The sequence below is a fragment of the Lemur catta genome, chromosome 12, assembly GCF_020740605.2.
Source record: "Lemur catta isolate mLemCat1 chromosome 12, mLemCat1.pri, whole genome shotgun sequence".
In the NCBI taxonomy this organism is placed as follows: domain Eukaryota; kingdom Metazoa; phylum Chordata; class Mammalia; order Primates; family Lemuridae; genus Lemur; species Lemur catta.
In genome coordinates this window covers 75498367-75516003 of record NC_059139.1, presented here as the reverse complement: position 1 = coordinate 75516003, position 17637 = coordinate 75498367, and the positions used below count along the sequence as shown (strand labels likewise).

The 17637-nt window shown below is 42.7% G+C and overlaps 1 protein-coding gene, 1 long non-coding RNA gene and 1 pseudogene across 6 annotated transcripts in view; 2 read left to right on the top strand and 1 right to left on the bottom strand.

Moving 5' to 3' along the window:
- Nucleotides 1–16465, bottom strand: part of MAN2A1 (mannosidase alpha class 2A member 1) — a 167583-nt gene extending 151118 nt beyond the window's left edge. For all 4 annotated transcript variants that reach the window (XM_045566453.1, XM_045566454.1, XM_045566455.1 and 1 more), the window contains exon 1: nt 16215–16465. In XM_045566453.1, the coding sequence (XP_045422409.1) occupies nt 16215–16349 (135 nt within the window). In that variant the 5' untranslated portion in view covers nt 16350–16465. The remainder of the gene's footprint in view (nt 1–16214) is intronic.
- A 457-nt stretch (nt 16466–16922) lies between these two features.
- Nucleotides 16923–17388, top strand: LOC123648180 (annotated as a pseudogene).
- Nucleotides 17389–17418: 30 nt separating this feature from the next.
- The window catches only part of LOC123648540, an 87072-nt gene continuing 86853 nt past the window's right edge, over nt 17419–17637 (top strand). For both annotated transcript variants that reach the window (XR_006738657.1, XR_006738656.1), the window contains exon 1: nt 17419–17523. This is a non-coding gene — a long non-coding RNA (uncharacterized LOC123648540). The remainder of the gene's footprint in view (nt 17524–17637) is intronic.

The following is a 17637-nucleotide window of genomic DNA, read 5'->3' as shown; positions in this document are numbered from 1 at the left end:
CCCTAGGTAGGTACCTAAAATCAAAACACCTTACACCGCAGCCAGTGAGGACCTGCATCTCTCTCTCTCTTTCCCAACTTGGCTTCACCCTGATATCATATCTCAGTTCCAAGCCAGCCTCTCCCCACCTCATCTCAGGACCTTTGTGCGTGTTCTCTCTTGATACAATGCTTCAACTCTCACCCCTAATGTCACCTCTGCATAGCCTTTCCCAGCCACCCTATCTAAAATGGGCCTCCTAACATTATTCTCTAGCTCAACCTATTTTTGTTTCCCCGATAGCCTTATTACAATTATCTATTTTATTCATGTGTTGCTTCTCCTTTTTCATCACTATATGGATCTCTATACTGAGAACAGGCATCATACCTGTTTAACTCATAATTGTATCCCTACACCTACCTACATAGCACAATGCCTGGCACACAGTAGGATCTCCAATATACACTGAGAGAAAATGGGAAGAAAACAGTGTGTAACATTTCCTCCTAAGACAAGGAAGTATTAAATTTTTTGACATATAAGTTCACACTAAAAATAATACAAATAGAAACAAAACAGTCTAACAATTTTTTTAAGAAATAAAATCCTCCTCCCCCCCAAAAAAAGAAAGAAAAACTTCACTGTATTTCAAACAGTAGGTAAGAAAAGAATGGGAAGAAAAACCCTAATTAATAGGGTGGTCTTCATAGACTTTTGTGGAAATGATATAGAACAGGGAGTTTGGAAAGAGAACCCCAAGATGATCCTGGACTATTTCCTACCATGGTAGTAATATAAGATCTGTACTCAACCAAATCAAGTTTCTAGTTATGAGAACTTTAGAAATTATTACGTTTACAATATGACCACCAATGGTAGCATTCAAAAGAAACAAAATTTTACCCCAGAGTAGGCATGTGTCTGAAACTTGTAATCTACACCACCTTTAATTTATGGTTTGTTTCCCTTCAGAACTAACTGTGAGATTCAGCATATCACTCCATTGCATCAAGATCTTTCTGAACTCTGATTCTGTCACTGAATGTGCCCAACATGTAACAGCAAACAATGATTACCTTTATTTTTAATGACTTCCTTCACCAGATAAAGATAAAGGCAATTTAGCCCAAAGGTTAGGTACATGGGCTCTATCTAGTTCAGGCTATCTGGCTTCCAATACTAGCTTTAGCACTTACTAGCTATGTGATCTTGGGGAATTAACATATCTGGGCCTCAGTTTCCTTATGGGCAAAATGCAATGTTGGCACCCACTGCTTGGAATAGCTGTAAAGGAATTTAGCACAGGACCTGCCAACAAGTAAGCACCGAAGATGGTATTGTTACTACAGCTACTGCTACATAATAAAAGTATGGCTTTCTAAAATCACTTTGAAGGGTACCATATGCACCTGCAGAAAAATTAATAGCATACATCATGATTAAGGACAGACCCTAACACCAGCCCAAATTTGACTTCTGGCTCCATTACCTAATGGCGATATAACCTTACACAATTTCAAGTTACGTAACTGCTCTGTGCCTCAGTGTTATCATCTTTTAAATGTGGATAATTAAGAATACCTAACTCATAGGTTTGTTATGAGGATTAGTTAATACATCCAAATCAATTTAAATGGTGCCTGTAAAGTAAGGAGAATGTTTATCCAAAGATGTCCCTGTCCTGGCTGGGCACGGTGGCTCACGCCTGTAATCCTAGCACTCCGGGAGGCCGAGGTGGGAGGATCGCTCCAGGTCAGGAGTTCGAGACCAGCCTGAGCAAGAGCGAGACCCTGTCTCTACTAAAAATAGAAAGAAATGACCTGGACAGCTAAAAATATATATAGAAAAAAATTAGCCAGGCATGGTGGCACATGCCTGTAGTCCCGGTTACCCGGGAAGCTGAGGCAGAAGGATCACTTGAGCCCAGGAGTTTGAGGTTGCTGTGAGCTAAGCTGATGTCACGGCACTCTAGCCCGGGCAACAGAGCAAGACACTGTCTCAAGAAAAAAAAAAAAAAAAAGACGTCCCTGTCCTAATCCCTGAAATCTGTAAATATGTTACCTTACATGGCAAAAGGAGCTTTGCTGGTATGATCGGGGATTTGGGGATGGGAAGATTACCCTACAATATCTGCGAAGACCCAGTGTAATCACAAAGGTCCTTATAAGGGAAAAGAGGAGGATAGAAGAGCCAGGCCAAAGCAGACGTGAGGACAGAAGAAGAGGTCAGAGGAATGCTTTTGCTGGAAGGGGGCCTTGAGCCAAGGAATGCAGGCAGCCTCTAGATGCTGGAAAAGACAAGGAACAGATTCTCCCTTAGAGCCTCCTGAAGGAACGCATCTCTGCAAACACCTTGATTTTAGTCCAATAGGGCCTGTTTCAGACTTCTGACCTCCAGAATTGTAAGATAACACATTTTTCTTGTTTTAAGCCACTAAGTTTGTGGTGATTTGTTACAGCAGCAATAGGAAACTAATACACCTGGCAAAGAGTTGGCCCCATATAAAGAAAGCTTAGAAAATATCCTTACACTTAACAGTCCTTGTTAGAGAAAGTCTGCCCAAATCCCCATCACTAGAGCTGGAGAGCTGTGAGCCCGCCTAACTTCGTAAGCTGTCTCCCAGGGGCATAATTTGGTCTAACAAGGCTCTATACCTATCTTGCACCCGTAAAGGAGCAAGGCAAAGACAGTCAGCCTTTATGGTTAAAGGTAACTTTCAGGGAAAGAAACATCAACATCTTCAACTTCGACAGAGTTTTAGAGTTTTAAAGCCATTCTGGAGCTATGCTGGGGTCAGAGGAGTAAGAGGCTGCAGTTTGCCAGGTAAAGGCCATGGTGGCTTGGACTAGGGAGTGGAGGTGGAGGAATGTGAAAGAATTTGACAGGACAGAGAAACCAGGAATCAGAGGGGCAAGAAAGGAAGAAAAATGGCCTCTGAGGTTTTTGCTGGGGCAACCAGGAAGATGATGGGTGGGTGGCATTTTAGAGAAACAGGGAGTGCTGGGGCTGGAGCAGAAGAAGGGGCAAATGCTGTGTTCTGAAACTATTAGATATCTGAATGGCGGTGTCAGTGGACGCACAAGTCTGGAACTCAGGAGAGAAGTCAGGCTGAATACATAAACTTGGTCGGAATGAATATGAATTTCAAGCAATGGGAACAAATGGGATTACCTAGAGAAAGCGCACGGATCCGCCTTTTATAATTTTAAATGGCTCACCAGGCGACTCTCACACATCCCCCGTTAAGAACCGCTGCATTAAAGCTAAATAGAGGAACTGTGATTTGGTAAAAGAGAGTCTATATTTCCAGCAGGGGTGTCATCGTTATTGCAGCAGTCCCTGGTCAGCCAGACACTGTTTGACCTACACAGAAAAATCCTGCTATTTAGTCAGACCTCAGGCACTTAACAGGAAGGCTTTTGGTTTGATAAAAGGGCAAGTAACCCCTCAAGTGCCCACTCCACCCCTTAAGATGTATAGTGCTAAGGCCGAAAAGAGTGTGAAATGGAGCTGTGGTCACAGATCTGTATGTACCTCTGCCACTCCATCAACAAGCCACAAGCCACAGTTACAAATGACCTTCTAATGGTATTTTCCAGACCCGGAGCTTAACATGCCTGAATTTCTTCCAAGGTATTGTCTTTACGCAGTCCATTCAAAGAAATAAATATCCTCACTATGTGAGCAAAAAGAATACTTAGTTACGTAATGCCTTACCAAATCTCAGGAGCCATACTCTCTTTGCACTGGTGAATCGCTCTTCATAAATCTCACACTTGCCTAGGTACGATGGCAGCAGAGTTGCTCAGATGCAGGTATACGACAAGAGTGCCAAATGACTGTGAGGGGAAGAGCTGGGGCTCTAAGCACACCATCTCTCACCCTGGCAGGGTATTCAAGGCAGTTCTGACTGCACCTGGGCAACCACTCAGCAGCTTCCAGAATCTCTACAGAGGACCCCAGCCCTGACCTGGAACAATAGCACCCAATCCTCTCACTACCCTCCTCCAAAAACATGGTCAGGACTCCAGTTGCTGGCGCTTTCTACAGGTTCCAGGAGACAGCACCATTTCCACCCTGTGAGTTTCCAGATGTACGTTTAGATTAAAACCATATGGCCCCACCTGCACCAGCCCAATATAGCTGCACAGAAACTACCTCCTGTTGAGGAAACATTTTAGGCACCAAGCTATTGTACAAAGTGAGATTATGCAAAACAGATACTCGTTTTAAAAATGATTAGAAGAAGGGTATAAATGTAGGGCAAAACATTTGGATTATAAAATTTTAATAAAATGCAGTTTTATTACTTACAAATCCATTTAATAACTACAAGTAAGTGGCACTAAACAAATTAACTGTTAACTAATAGAACTCTTTCTTCAGTTCAGTACTTCCCAACCTGTTCTATGGAACACTACTCTATTTTTTGCAGAATTTTTTTTTTTAAACCACACAGATTTTCCTTCTAAAATTTATTTTTAATATATCTATATTTTTATGCTTAGCACTCTGAGATAATCTGTCAACAGTGTATCCCGTCCAGGGGCTTGCATGAAAGTTCATTTGTAATACATTTTCGGGCTGCAACAATCCCAGGTAACTAAGATCATGTTGTTATATGCCATCTAGGTAATGAGTGTTGGACTATGTTGGCAAAGTAATCTGTCTGATATTTTTTGACATATGCCTGCCTTTGTACACAGGGTTATTATACACTATCCATTTATACTAAACTTATTTCCCATGGCTTAAGGGCATATATTGTATTTTAGGATCTACTGACAAAAGTTCTATCAACATAATGTTATACAACTAATTTTGAAAAACACAATTTTAACGTAAAAAGAGAACAATTGTCAGTAATGGAAAAAGCCAATCAACCTAAACAATGTTAGCTTATTAAAATAAATGCAATTGACATGTCTGAGATCATTTTTCATACAAAAATAGTTTTGGAAAGCCTCTGAAGGCAGGATTGTATTAAGTAGATAATCAGCCCCCCTTCAATCTTATTTATACAAATCACTTCCTGAATAAGTCCCTTATATTCCTTACTGACAGGAGACAAGTATTTAGGCAAGCTCCATCTGGATTATTATAAATTCTGAATTTCCTAACTACTTTTTACAAGCATCACAGGTTCTAAAGTTTTACAAATTCTTTCCTACTCCCTTTCTTTATAAAAATCCATCAGAACCAGTTGGTCCGTAGGGCAAGGTGGGACACAGCAAACACCACAGAAGCAACAAATGCACTAGCAAGACACAACATAATAATGATAGCAAACTTCTAAATATCATACCATCAGCTATCAAAGATGAGTTAAGGATACAAATTTCTTGGGCTCTTCTCAAATCTGGTTTATTAAAAAAAAAAGAAAAATTAGTGTTACATCTGCTCCCTAAAAGTCACAAGAAATATCTTGTATCTCAAGGGTTGTCATCATCTGGTTCTACACACTTTCAAGAGGTAGCCCTGGGTCAAAGATAATTGTACTTCTTTAGTTTATGGGGTCAGCCACCAACCAAACAAGAGGGGCTCTTGTTTATGACAAACAAGAGACAATTTGGGGGCTATTCTCAGAATCTGTCTGATCTTCTGAACAATCTTCAGCTATAAGTCCCCTATTTGAGGTGTTGCCTTTTGATCCTTAGTAAATATTTCTCCCTCTCCACCACCTGACCTCCCACACCCCATATACGCACACATACACAAATAGCGATTTATTTTCTTACAACCTAGCAAACATAATTTAGTTCCATAATTTGTGCCAAAGATGATAAGGGTCTTTTTAAGTCTCCTACTGAAATGCTTTTTTGAAGTCCTTCCTTCTGATAACCTTATTTCTTCTTAGGTAAACTGATCCATGAGCCAGTTTCTGACAATTCGAATACAAGCTGCTTTATTTCATTAACATCTGCTACACAATAATCTTAATATAAGAAGTGCAGCTTTTGGCTATAAGAAATGTACTTGGCTCTGTTCTCTTCTCCTAAGCACAGTCCCCAAGTGAGCTCATGCATCCTCAGCTATGCTGATGACTACCAGATCAGCACCTCCTGCCCCTGATCCCTCACTCTGGTGCTCCAGCCCACTTGGCTATTTCCACTGGCGGCCACCTCATCATAAACAAAACTGAACTTGGCTTCCCAAACCAGCTCGTCTTTCAAACTATCCCTTTCTGCAAATAGTACAACCGTCTCCAACACCCCAAAGGAAAAAGATGGAGGAAAATGTTTGACTCAAGTCACCCATCATTATCCTTTATCAAATCTGTCAGAAAGCCCTGGTGCTTGTCTTTACAAAATGTCTCCACATTTTTCTTCCTCTCGATTCTAGCCAATTCAATACTGGTACAGGAATTTGCTGCCTTATGTCTGTATTACCTCAAACAGATTCTCAGCTGCCTTCCTGCTTCTGAGTCTTCCTACACACTGCTACCAGAATAATCTAGATTGAATATTCTCTTAGCTCCCTTCCAGGTCTAAAATTTTCTACAAAATTAATTATCTAGCACTGCTTTTCTCAGGCAGCTTCCTGTACACTCAATAACTTGGAGTGGTTCACTACCCTCTAACCCCTAACTTTTCAGACTGACTCTGAGGCAATTCACAATCTGATCCTGAACTACTCAGGGTGTTTTCCCAATTTCTCTTTACAAGAGATAAAGAGTGATTCTAAATCAAGCCAATCTCCTCCAGGACTTCAAGCCTTTGAAACCATTGTCCTTTATACTAGCAATGTTCCTTCTACCTTCTAAGAAGTCCTACGCAATTGGAAAAACTTAGTTTCCTTCCCCTCTCCTTTGGCCAACTTGAGTGAGGCCACCACTAGATCTTAGTTCTGTTTCTGCATTGCCTTTAAGGTCTTTGTCTTTATAACAAGAATGTAAGATAAGATAATGGACTCTTATTACATTCTTAGCTCCTGTAACACCAGAACCTAGAAGAGGGGCCTGGTACACCATACTCTATAAATGCTGTCCATTGGTAATAACTAGCATTTACTGAATACTTACTATGTGCCAGGTATCATTCTAGAACCTGTTTAAATTAACTCTTTTAATGAATAATTAAATAGTACTTAACTGTCTCTAATTGTTTCACAAATGGCAGTTGTGTTTCTCCAAATAACTAAGAATCTCTTTCAAAGCATGTCATATGTCAATCACAATTTCCACAGTACCCAACACATAGTAAATTCTCAAACAGCCGCTGGGCATAGTCCAGCAGAAAGGCCACTGAATCATAAGTCAGGATGCATGTCCCAGGTATGCTGCGGCTGGGCAAACTGCTGAGGTCCAGTTTATGTGGCTCAGTGCCCTTAGCTGAAAAAATCAAAGACTAAAAATTACCTGACCCGGAAGGACCCTTCCTACTTTAAAATTCTATGTCAGACTTTTTCATATGTATGACTTTTCTGGGATGCTGGTAACTGTAAGAATGACTACTTCACTGGATTCTAAAAATGCCAGTTCAGGACTTTTTTTTAATGTGGAAAATGATTCTGAGAATGATTCACGTTCTCAGGCTTCTCTCCTCTAATGCTCCACAGGTAAAACATTACCACCAAGGCCAGGACCCACAAATTCCACATTCCTCCACAGAAGGGAACTGCTACAGAGCACAGCTTCAGCCCCGAGGTCCTCACCCTGAAGGGAAAGGGCTTCCTATCACACAGGAAACAAAACACTATCAGCCTGCAAGAAGCATGGCAATTTGAGTAAACACTAATTTGTGAACAACAACAAAAAAATGGCATGACTTCAGACTTTCAATCCTGAGAAGGCACAAGGGACCAAATATTGAGACATGCTGAGTTGTAAAACGATTTTTTAAATAATGAGATTCAATAGACAGGATTCAATAACTTCCATTTCCTCTGTCAGTAAGAAAAAGGGAAAGGAATTAGAAATAGGAAAAACAAAGAGCTATACAAGGAAGTCATGGTCCAGATGTGAAGGAAACTGAAATACAGCATGATTCTTACCAGCTGGAATATAAGATAAGAGAATCCACTTGCTCTGATGCTTAGAATATTTCCTGCAAGTGGCACTGTTTTAACGATACAAGATTATCCCTCCTTCTTTATGAGGCCAAACAACCTGATACACACTGAACAGCGTCTATATTATCATAAAATCAAAAATGCTATGTACTGGTTCTCTTTAACATTTTTTACTTTTTAATTGACATAAAAATTGTATATATTTATCATGTACAACATGTTGTTTTGAAAAATGTATACATTGCCAAATGGCTTGGTAATTAGCATATGTATTGCATCACATAATTTGTTTTCTGGTGAGAACACTGAAAATCTACTCTCTTAGCAATTTTCAAAAATGCAATGCATCATTATTAACTATAGTCACCACGTTGTACAATAGATCTCTTGAACTTGTTCCTCCTAACTAAAATTCTATACCCTTATTTATTGGTTTTCCATTTTTGTAACCAATGAATAGTCAGAACATGTAAGACATTAGGTCACAGAATGAATGCAGATAATACAAGACTCACCCATGTAAAAGATAGCTGAAGGAGGGTGCGGACATGAGGAGAGGGAAAGAGAGTGAGTAGAAGAAGATGGAGAAATGTCACCTTGATAGAGTGGGGGGTCAAGACATTAGGTCTAAAGCCGATGGATCAAGAAAATAAATGCAATTACATCATCAAGAGTTGTTAAGGTTTATTAAACAGAAGTATTAAATACAAAATTAAGTTTTTAAAAACTAGAAGAGGTATGAATTAAATTCCTTGTCTTTTATAAAGGAAACAATAGTTCAAAATTAGAAAAAATCAAAAAAGAGATATAAGCATATATTTAGGGCTAGAGAATGAACCATTCGTGGCAACAAAACATGGCCAGAAGTGAGACTCTGAGAAGAGGAGTGGGGAAGGAAGGGAGAGGGACTCAACTGTCAACGTATATCTTTCTATACCATTTGAATTTATATTTGTATGGACATTTACACTTTTATAAATGCTAAAGTGTTTAAAAGAAAAAAGTCATTGGCAAAATCCCCATCTCTCCAGTCTCTTCATTCAGGACAATGAGGTCCACCGGCAAGAACACAGGATAGGATCGGATATGGAGTCTGTTTTGCTCTTGGAAAAAACGTTAAATTTCTCTAGATTCCCTGCAAAGGAAGCCAGTGGGAAATCCATCTACATGTGCAAAATGCACAAGTACATACATTTTAAAATGGAAAACAAAATACTTAAAAAACTCTACTTAACACTAACCTTAATACTACTCCATGAAATGAATGACCCCCATTTCCTTCACACTAAGTGTACTGCAATTTAAAGACAATACTAAACTCTGAGGACATGAATGGAACAGTGGCCTGTGCCACAGGGAAGAATGTGAGGAAAATGATGAAAATTAGCAAGAATTAATTAGTCTTTGATAAGTAGAAGAGCAGTCCAGTACCCCTGCCAACAACCTGGCGGTTCCCTGCCTCCAACCTGAGCAACCTTCAGGATCCCAGAGAGTTCCCTCCTATATTTATGGTTTATGAAGAAGATACCCACACCTGGGCTGTCCTCAGTACTAACTAACCCACACAGTCAGATCAGGCCTATCTGTGAATTACACCAGATCCAAAAAATTATAAAGTCAAAGTTTTGAATCTCGAAGTTCTGGATCAATTTTGCACAGTTCATGGCCCAGAACGCTCACTCTCGGAGTGGTCCTATACTAAGAAACCTTCCAGGTGATGAAAGGAAATCAATTAAACTCATCAGGCAAGTCCATGTTCTGGCATGAAAGTTCCCCAAAGATACCAGGAAATCTATAAAACATGTAGATAACATGAGTTCTAAACCACACTTTACAAACACAAAGTTTAACCAATGCTTATCTAATAACCAGTTTACAAAAAATGTGTTGGTTTTTAATTAACCCACCTCTGCTTCGACAGATCTAACCATACTATTTAATATTTGCCTCCAATGTTAAAAACAGAGAAATACAGTTTAAACCAGGGACTGGCAAACTTTTTCTGAAAAAGCCCAGAGAGAAAATATTTTAGGTTTTGTGGACCAGGAGATTTCTGTCCCAACTATTCAATTCTGCCACTGTTGCAATAAAGTGGCCAGATATGATCATAGATGAATGACCGTGACTGTGGCTATGTCACTAAACACTATTAAACCATTTAAAAATGTAAAAACCATTCTTAGTTTGTGGCCATAGAAAGTCAGGTGGCAGGCAGATTTGGCTCATAGTTAGCTGACTTAGGCAGAGTTCAGGACCAGAGGCCTTGGAGACAAAAGAAAAGGAGAAAAGATATTTGCCAAGAACTTCATTTTTTTCCAGCTCCCACCTCCAAGCCCCTTGCCTAAAAAATGCTATTTAGAGGACAAAATGAAATGAACAGGTGGAAGGAAGTCTCTATTCACTTTATTTTCCAGTTTCTTTCTCTTTTTCTCATTTCAAGAAGATATACAAAATGTAGTAACCAGAATCATCAGAATTAACAGAAATAAAATAAGCAGAAAAAAAGTAAATAACTAAGAAAATGTCAACCATCTCAAATTATTTTTGTGTACAATTTTCATACTACTTTATTACTAATCAATATATCTTATCTTCCTATGCAAGGGGAATACATCTGGACAACTGCCAACCTCTAATTCAGCTTACAGAAAGTAAAAAGATCATCTATTTACAGCGATCTGACCATAATACTTTTCTCAGAATAAGTATGTCCAATTCGTAAAGATTTAAAAAAATTAAATTCCTTTATAACAATCTTCCATTTTTTTTCTTTAACTTACATATGAACGTAATCTACCCTGTATTTTCTGTAACATATTACAATCTAGAATCCTAAATAGGTAAATGAATTTTAGGCATCCAAAAATAGAATAGTGTTCAACCCTCAAAAAATGCTAGTTGTCCTTCTGAGCATGAGAATTCAGCCTTTTGATCACTCCTTCCTAAAATGCAAAATGCTAACTAAGTGTCCTTGCCTAGACTGTAGCCAAAGCGGTTTGTCTGAAGATATTTTTGGTGTCTACAACTGAGAAGAGAGAGAAAGGTGCTGCTGGCATATACTGAGTAGAGAGCAGGATGCTGCTAGATATCCTGGAATACATAGGAGAGCCCTAAACACCAAAGAATTCCCTGGCCCAAAATGTCAATAGCAAAGGGAAACCCTAGGACAGAGGCAGTAAAAGGTAGAGTATGCATAGTTGTAAACTAAAGTGCTTTAAGGTTGATATTTTCTTTAGAAAACAGTATGTCAGATTTAGAAATTTAACATTAAAATATTTACTAGATACCTACTATGCATTTGTCTTCGTAAAAGTACAAATAACCTTAAATATACTCTCTCTTAGAAAAGTTACGCTATAACCTCAAGAGACAGAGTTCATCAAATCAAATAATTTGCCTCCTCCCTAACACAAGGCAAACTTAGCAATACTCTCTACAGCACTAGGTGTGAGATCCATTTCAGTACAGTTAATCTTCAAACTTGTTTGAACTTAAACATGGTTTCAACCTTAAAATTAACAGCTTGGCTTGAAAACTGAAACAGAAACCCATTTCAGCAAAACTGTTCTACTTCCTCTCATGATCAACCCACTAATAACTATGAAAAGAAGCCAAATTTGCTCTTTTAGAGTTCCTCCTCCTCTCTTTAGTCTACATGAACTTTTTAAAAGTCCACTATCAGGAACTTGACCACCATAACAGAAGGGGCCAAAAATGCAATAATCCGGCAACCACAGATTATCAGAGTTGTTGAATATCCCCCCAGTTTCTTAAAGATTACGCTATAAAAGTTGGGGAACAAGGGAAAACTAAAACTGCTGAATATGAGCCCATGAGTTCAAGGTTACAGTCAGCTGTGATCACGCCACTGCACTCCAGCTTGGGTGACAGAGCAAGACTCTGTCTCTTAAAAAAATAAAAAATAAAAATTTTTAAATATTAAAAAATAAAAAAATTTACAAAAAAGACTGCTGAATGCAAAAAACTGAGAATAAAGCAGGTGATCAGCAACAGCTACTGAACTACCTCAAGGAAAGTCTCAATACTTCAGTCTTTCAAAAAATGGTCAAAGTTTTAACTACTAGCACAAAAAGCAATAGCTGACTCAAAAACAACAAATAAGAGTGGTCAACTTAGTCAATATTTTGCCAGATATCCCTTAATGCAAGTTAATGCATAACAGAGAGAATTCCCTCCCAATAAATACAATTGTGACATCTCCCTGATGAAAATATTTATTTAGGCCCTGATAACAATGTTCACCTGGGAACACCACATTAGAAGTAAGCGAAAACCTTCAGACCACGTGCAATCATGAGCATCTGGCCCAGCTAGTTTATCAGAAGTAAAACTGGGTCAAAAAAAAAAAAAAAAAATTGGGAGATCAGGTCCTACTTAACTTATTACCATGGGTCAACTTTTATTAACACCTTCTGTGCGGGACTCTTAAAAAGTACTGATATAAAACATCTAAGCACATTTCTGTATGTGCATTACAGTTTCACAATAAAAGTTAAAAAAAAAAAGACATAAAAGTCCCAACCTTCCAATGGCTTTCAATCAAACTTATTTAAAGACATTCTCACTTTCTCACGTGATAAATGTTATCTAGGTACAAAGATAAAATCTGAACTTTGCTTTCACATTTTCCATCAGTCTCAATTTCTGTATTTCAAGTGTTAGTATTAATCCCTGTGGTCCTATGCTATACTAGTTATTTAAAGATTGATAATTTGTTATTCAAAACCTGACTCATTAATTCTCCAGATCCAAACATAAGACATTAATAAGACACCCTATTATACACACCATAGATAGTAAGCAACTTGCAAAATCTGCTTGTAAGAAGTGATGATGAATTTCAAGGGAAACCTTAACAACGTTTCTCCTTCCCATCTGCTCAAATTCACACAAGTTATCATGAAGTATTTTCAGGGCATTAGGCCCTGGCCAGCCTCTCATTCAGTGTGGAATTTTTATTAATTTTTTTAGCTAAGATTTATTAACCCTGAAATATACACGCAAGCTAAAACAGACTAGGCCACCTGTTGCCTCCAGCCCTCAAAGTAATTCCTCCTGGAAGCACAGGGAGAAAGCCCTCCACCAAAGATTATCTCAGAGGCAGGCAGCTGCTCCAGACGGAGGAACTGTAGCATCCAGAGCAGGCCCACTCTTGCCCCAGAGTCTAGCCAAGTGGTGGAAATCACAGAGCTGTGGGAGGAAAGAAAAAGAACAAAGGCCCCCCAAACAACAAATAGGTTGCTCTCAATCTACAATGGTTTTAATATCGTGCTTACAAGATAGACCTTACTACACCTTAGTGAAGGTTCCATATCAACAAACTAAAATGGACAATTTAAAAGAACTCAATACCTTTCTAGATAAATCATTCTACTAGACACCAAAAATGACATATAGTGAGGAACTAGCTTGGCTCTATTAAAACTCAAGAATTCAGTACCCAAACTTGCCAAAGAAATATAATAAAGCCTCCTTTTGCTATGTTTGGTATTGTCATCAAATTAAGGTTAACATGGGGTTAGAAGTAGTGAAAAAAATAAAAGAATCAACTCAGCAGGGCACAGTGACTCACATCTATAATCCCAGCACTTAGGGAGGCAGAGGCAGGAGGATCACTAAAGGTCAGAGGTTTGAGACCAGCCTGGGCAATACAGGGAGACCCTGTCTCTATAAAAAAATTCAAAAGTTAGCCAGGCATGGTGGCAGACAACTGTGGCCTTAGCTACTCGGGAGGATGAGGTGGGAGGATCACTTGAGCCCAAGAGTTAGATGTTGCGGTAAGCTATAATCACATCACTGTACTCCAGCCTAGACAAGAGAGTAAGACGCTGTCTCAAAAAAATAAAAAGGAATCAAGTGCTGGATGCTATGCTGCATAATAGTTTTCATTATAATATTTAGCTTTGAAGAAAGGTAGAAGACATTCTGCAAAGGTATAAACTCAAACAGTAAATGTTTCAGAAAAGGGACCACCTGCATTCATTATGGCTTCATAACAAAAGTTCCTTTAAAAAAAAAAAAATCACAAGCTCAGGTGCCACAGAGCAACATGCTTTACATTCTACATCAGGTCTTTGCACAAGCAGGCCCCAGTCTCAACAGTAAGCAACAGATTCCCAAGAGGGAAGACAGCATAGACTTCAAAGGCTGCCTGTTCAAATCTCAGCTTTTAGCTGTGTGACCGTGGGCAAATTAATCTCTCATGCCTTAGTTTCCTCACCTACTGGGTGGTAGTTGTGGGAATCAAGCTCGTCATGTAAAACACATAGGCCAATATCACACATGAGTTAAGCTTATAGAGCACTTATAATGTCTACTTGCTTCAAGGAGTCAGTGGCCCCCCCAAGCACTAAAACAGCAAAGAATATCTTCTTCCTGCAGTGAAAATCCAGTACAGAAAATCTGACGAAGACAACATTAAGTACAATAAAGCTCCATTTCCACACCCTCTCCCCCTGCTCACAGAACACTACATACACACAGGGTCTTGTCCAGCAGCCACTGTCACCTTCCACCAGATGCTTTACACCTTAACTACTACTACTACTTAAGCAGAACTTCAGCCTTTCACTAAGGACTAGGGATGTATCTTAAAACATCAGAATTACAACTTTGTCTAGGATTTCCCAGTAACTGAATGAGTCACTCACTTCTTTATAGAGTAAAATGTCAAGGTTGCCAGAAAATTCCAGCCCAGATGTTTGCATAAATCATTTTCAAGTGATCATCAAGCAAAAGGATATTATTTAAGATAACACTTTAAGTAATATATATCAGTTTTTATGATTTTTCCTGTAAGAGAGGAAATTCTGAAAATGGGGTTATTGGAGGGAAAGAAATCACAGTAATTTTAAGCCCAAAATTATACAGTATATCAAACTAAGCTTAGAACTCCTTTTGCTCTGGCTTCAGAGAGTTTACCTTTTTTCCCAACTTCATCAACAAGCACTGGACAAACTCTAAGATTTAAAGATGCCCATAATGCCGATTTCATGTTTTCTCTCTCACACTACCAGGGAAAGCAGAAGCTTTTAAAAATTTGATACATCTGTCTGCAGCAAGATTTTTAATACCTCTCACCTGCAAAACATTTTGAATGCTCTGTATTCACCCCTTCGATAAAGGGTCTTTTTTCACTTTCATAATAAGTAAAGTTTGTTCTTTAATTTCAATTAAATCCAAGCCATTGGCCCCCGCATATCAGAAGAAATAGCAAGGATATTCTTTGTTCAGTTAAATTGTCACCAAAACAAAAAAAACTAAAATATCAATTTGTTCACGTCCTAGGTTTCCCTATCCCTAAGTAGTAGCTGTTAGATTAGCTTGGCAGAGTTTGAGTTCCTCAGGCTCATTCGTTACAGAGGACACTACACAATACCAGGCCAGTTTTACTAAAATTTCCGGTAAGTACAGGTCACTGGCAAGTAACTTGAAACCGACTCGCGCACGCCGCGCGGTACCCTCGCAAACAGTACAGATTGTGGCCGTTTTGCTCTTTTTTAGTAACTTTAAATAAAAGACTTTAGACGGGTCGTTTCGCCACTGACTTGCCAATTTAACCGCCGGGCGCAGGACCGAGCGCCCCGCAGCTTCCGGCCGCAGCATAACACGCGCTTCCACTCGGCTCCCCGCGTCTGCCAACTAACCAAATGTAACAGCTGAGCATGACGCCAAAATCCACCTACAGATCTACGGGCAAAGGGGCCACAATAAACTTTTCCCTCCTAAGAGACAGTGGAGGTGGGGGGAAGTCTAGGTGGGGTATGTTTGAGCCATTTCCGCGACTCGCTGAGCGCAGGGGGTCTGGGCTGGCGGCTTCCCTGTGCGAGCCGGGCGACTCCGCACGGCGACACTCCGGTGCCGCGCTGGCCAGGGGGCGCCCCACGCCGCGCGGGTTCCCGGCCAGCAGGTGCCCGGGGCCACCCCAACAGGCCCGGGTGAGAGTTCGGGAACACGGCCACTTCCCCCGAGCGCGATTCCGCTACCGCACGCCGGCCAGCACTTTGTTAACTCGGCTCGCCCGGGGAAGGTGGCTCCCAGGTCGCGGCCACCGCCGTCCGAACGCTACAGAGCCCCGGCTGAAGGGCTCTCGGACCCTCCTCCGGTTCGGCCTCGCCCTGCCCCGGCGCGGAGCAGCAGGTACCTACAGGCCTCCACGCCTGGCCCCTCGGAGCCCCGCGCCCCGGCTCCCAGGTGCTTACCTGGGGGAAGGAGCCCTCGCGGCGCGGGCTACTGGGGTAGTCTAAGTGACCCCGGTCCAGCATCAGGTAGAGCGAGAAAATCACCACACAGAAGATTGCACTGCCGAACACGGTGAACTGGCGGCTTAACTTCATTTTCCTCGATAGACTCGGGGCCTGGACACTGTCCTCACCCGGAGGAGGCAGCGGACTGTGGACTCTAGAAAGCGGCCGCCGGAGGCTCCCTTCTGGGCTGCGCGCCCTCCGCGCGCTCGGGTGCGGGTCCGGGCCGCGCTGCTCACCTCGCCTCCGGCGCCACCACGCGCCCTTGGCCTTCGCCCTGGCCCGCCGCCCTCCCCGGGGCCAGGCGTTGCCCTCGAGGAGAGACTCGCCAGCAGCCGGGAAGGGGCCCCCGCAAACTTGATCGCAAGCTCAGCGCCAACGCCCGGCAGGGCGCGCGGGGCAGGCGGAGGACAGGTCGCTGCCCGGACTTCCTGCCACCACCGCCCCGACTGAGTCGGCAGGAAAAGTTTTCTCGACGAGGGCAGGCGTGTCCTCACCCAGAGGCGGCGCGGGTTCGGCGGCTCCCGGGCCCGAGCCGCGCAGCTAGGTCCGAGGAGCCAAGGGGGAAGGAACAGAGTCGGGAGGAGCCTGGACCCACAACTTAGAACCGGGACGCTCGGGCCCGCCCCCGCGGCACCGCCCCCACCTCCCCGGACCTAGCCCCTTCCTGCTGCCGCCGGCGCCGCTGCCGCGGCCGGGCCGGGGTGCGCCCTGGGCTCCGGGGCGCACGGAACGGGCAGGAGTTTCCCCAGACCGCGCGTCCGCCCGCCGGCCTCTCCTGCCCCCCGCCGCCCCTACCTTCCTCCTCCCGGACCCGGGCTGCGCGGGGAGGGCGCAGGGGGCGGGTGGCAGCAGCGCCGGGAGGAGGAAAAGGAGAGCAAGGAGGAGAGGACCGTCCCCGGAGAGAAGCCCGCTCCAGCTGCAGCCGGGAGCCCTCTCCCTCTTTCCCGCCCCGCAAACACGGAGATGGCGGCGGCAGCCGCGAGAGGAAGCGCCGGTTCCCCAGCGCCACTTGGCTCTCCAGCACCGCCCGCCACGAGCAGGAGACGAGGGCGGCTCGGCGGCCGCTGGGTCAATAGGCGCCCGCAGCCCCCGAGCCGAGCGAGCGGTTGGCCCCGCCCCCTCCCGACGCGCCGGGCTAAGGGGGCGGGCCCCCCGGCGCCCAATCAGAGCGCGTCGCCCGCTGGGCCCGCCCCGCGTCTGTCTCCCGGTGCCCCAGCGATGGGAAGACCTCGGAAGGCTTTTGTGACCTGCGAGGCAGCTTCGCGTGAGTTGAGGCCTTCAGGGGCGTTCAGGCGCCGGCAGCCCATGTTCCACAGGCTCTGAGCTTGCTCCCCACTTCCCTTTTGTTGCCCGGGTTTCCTATCCTAGAACGCCCGGC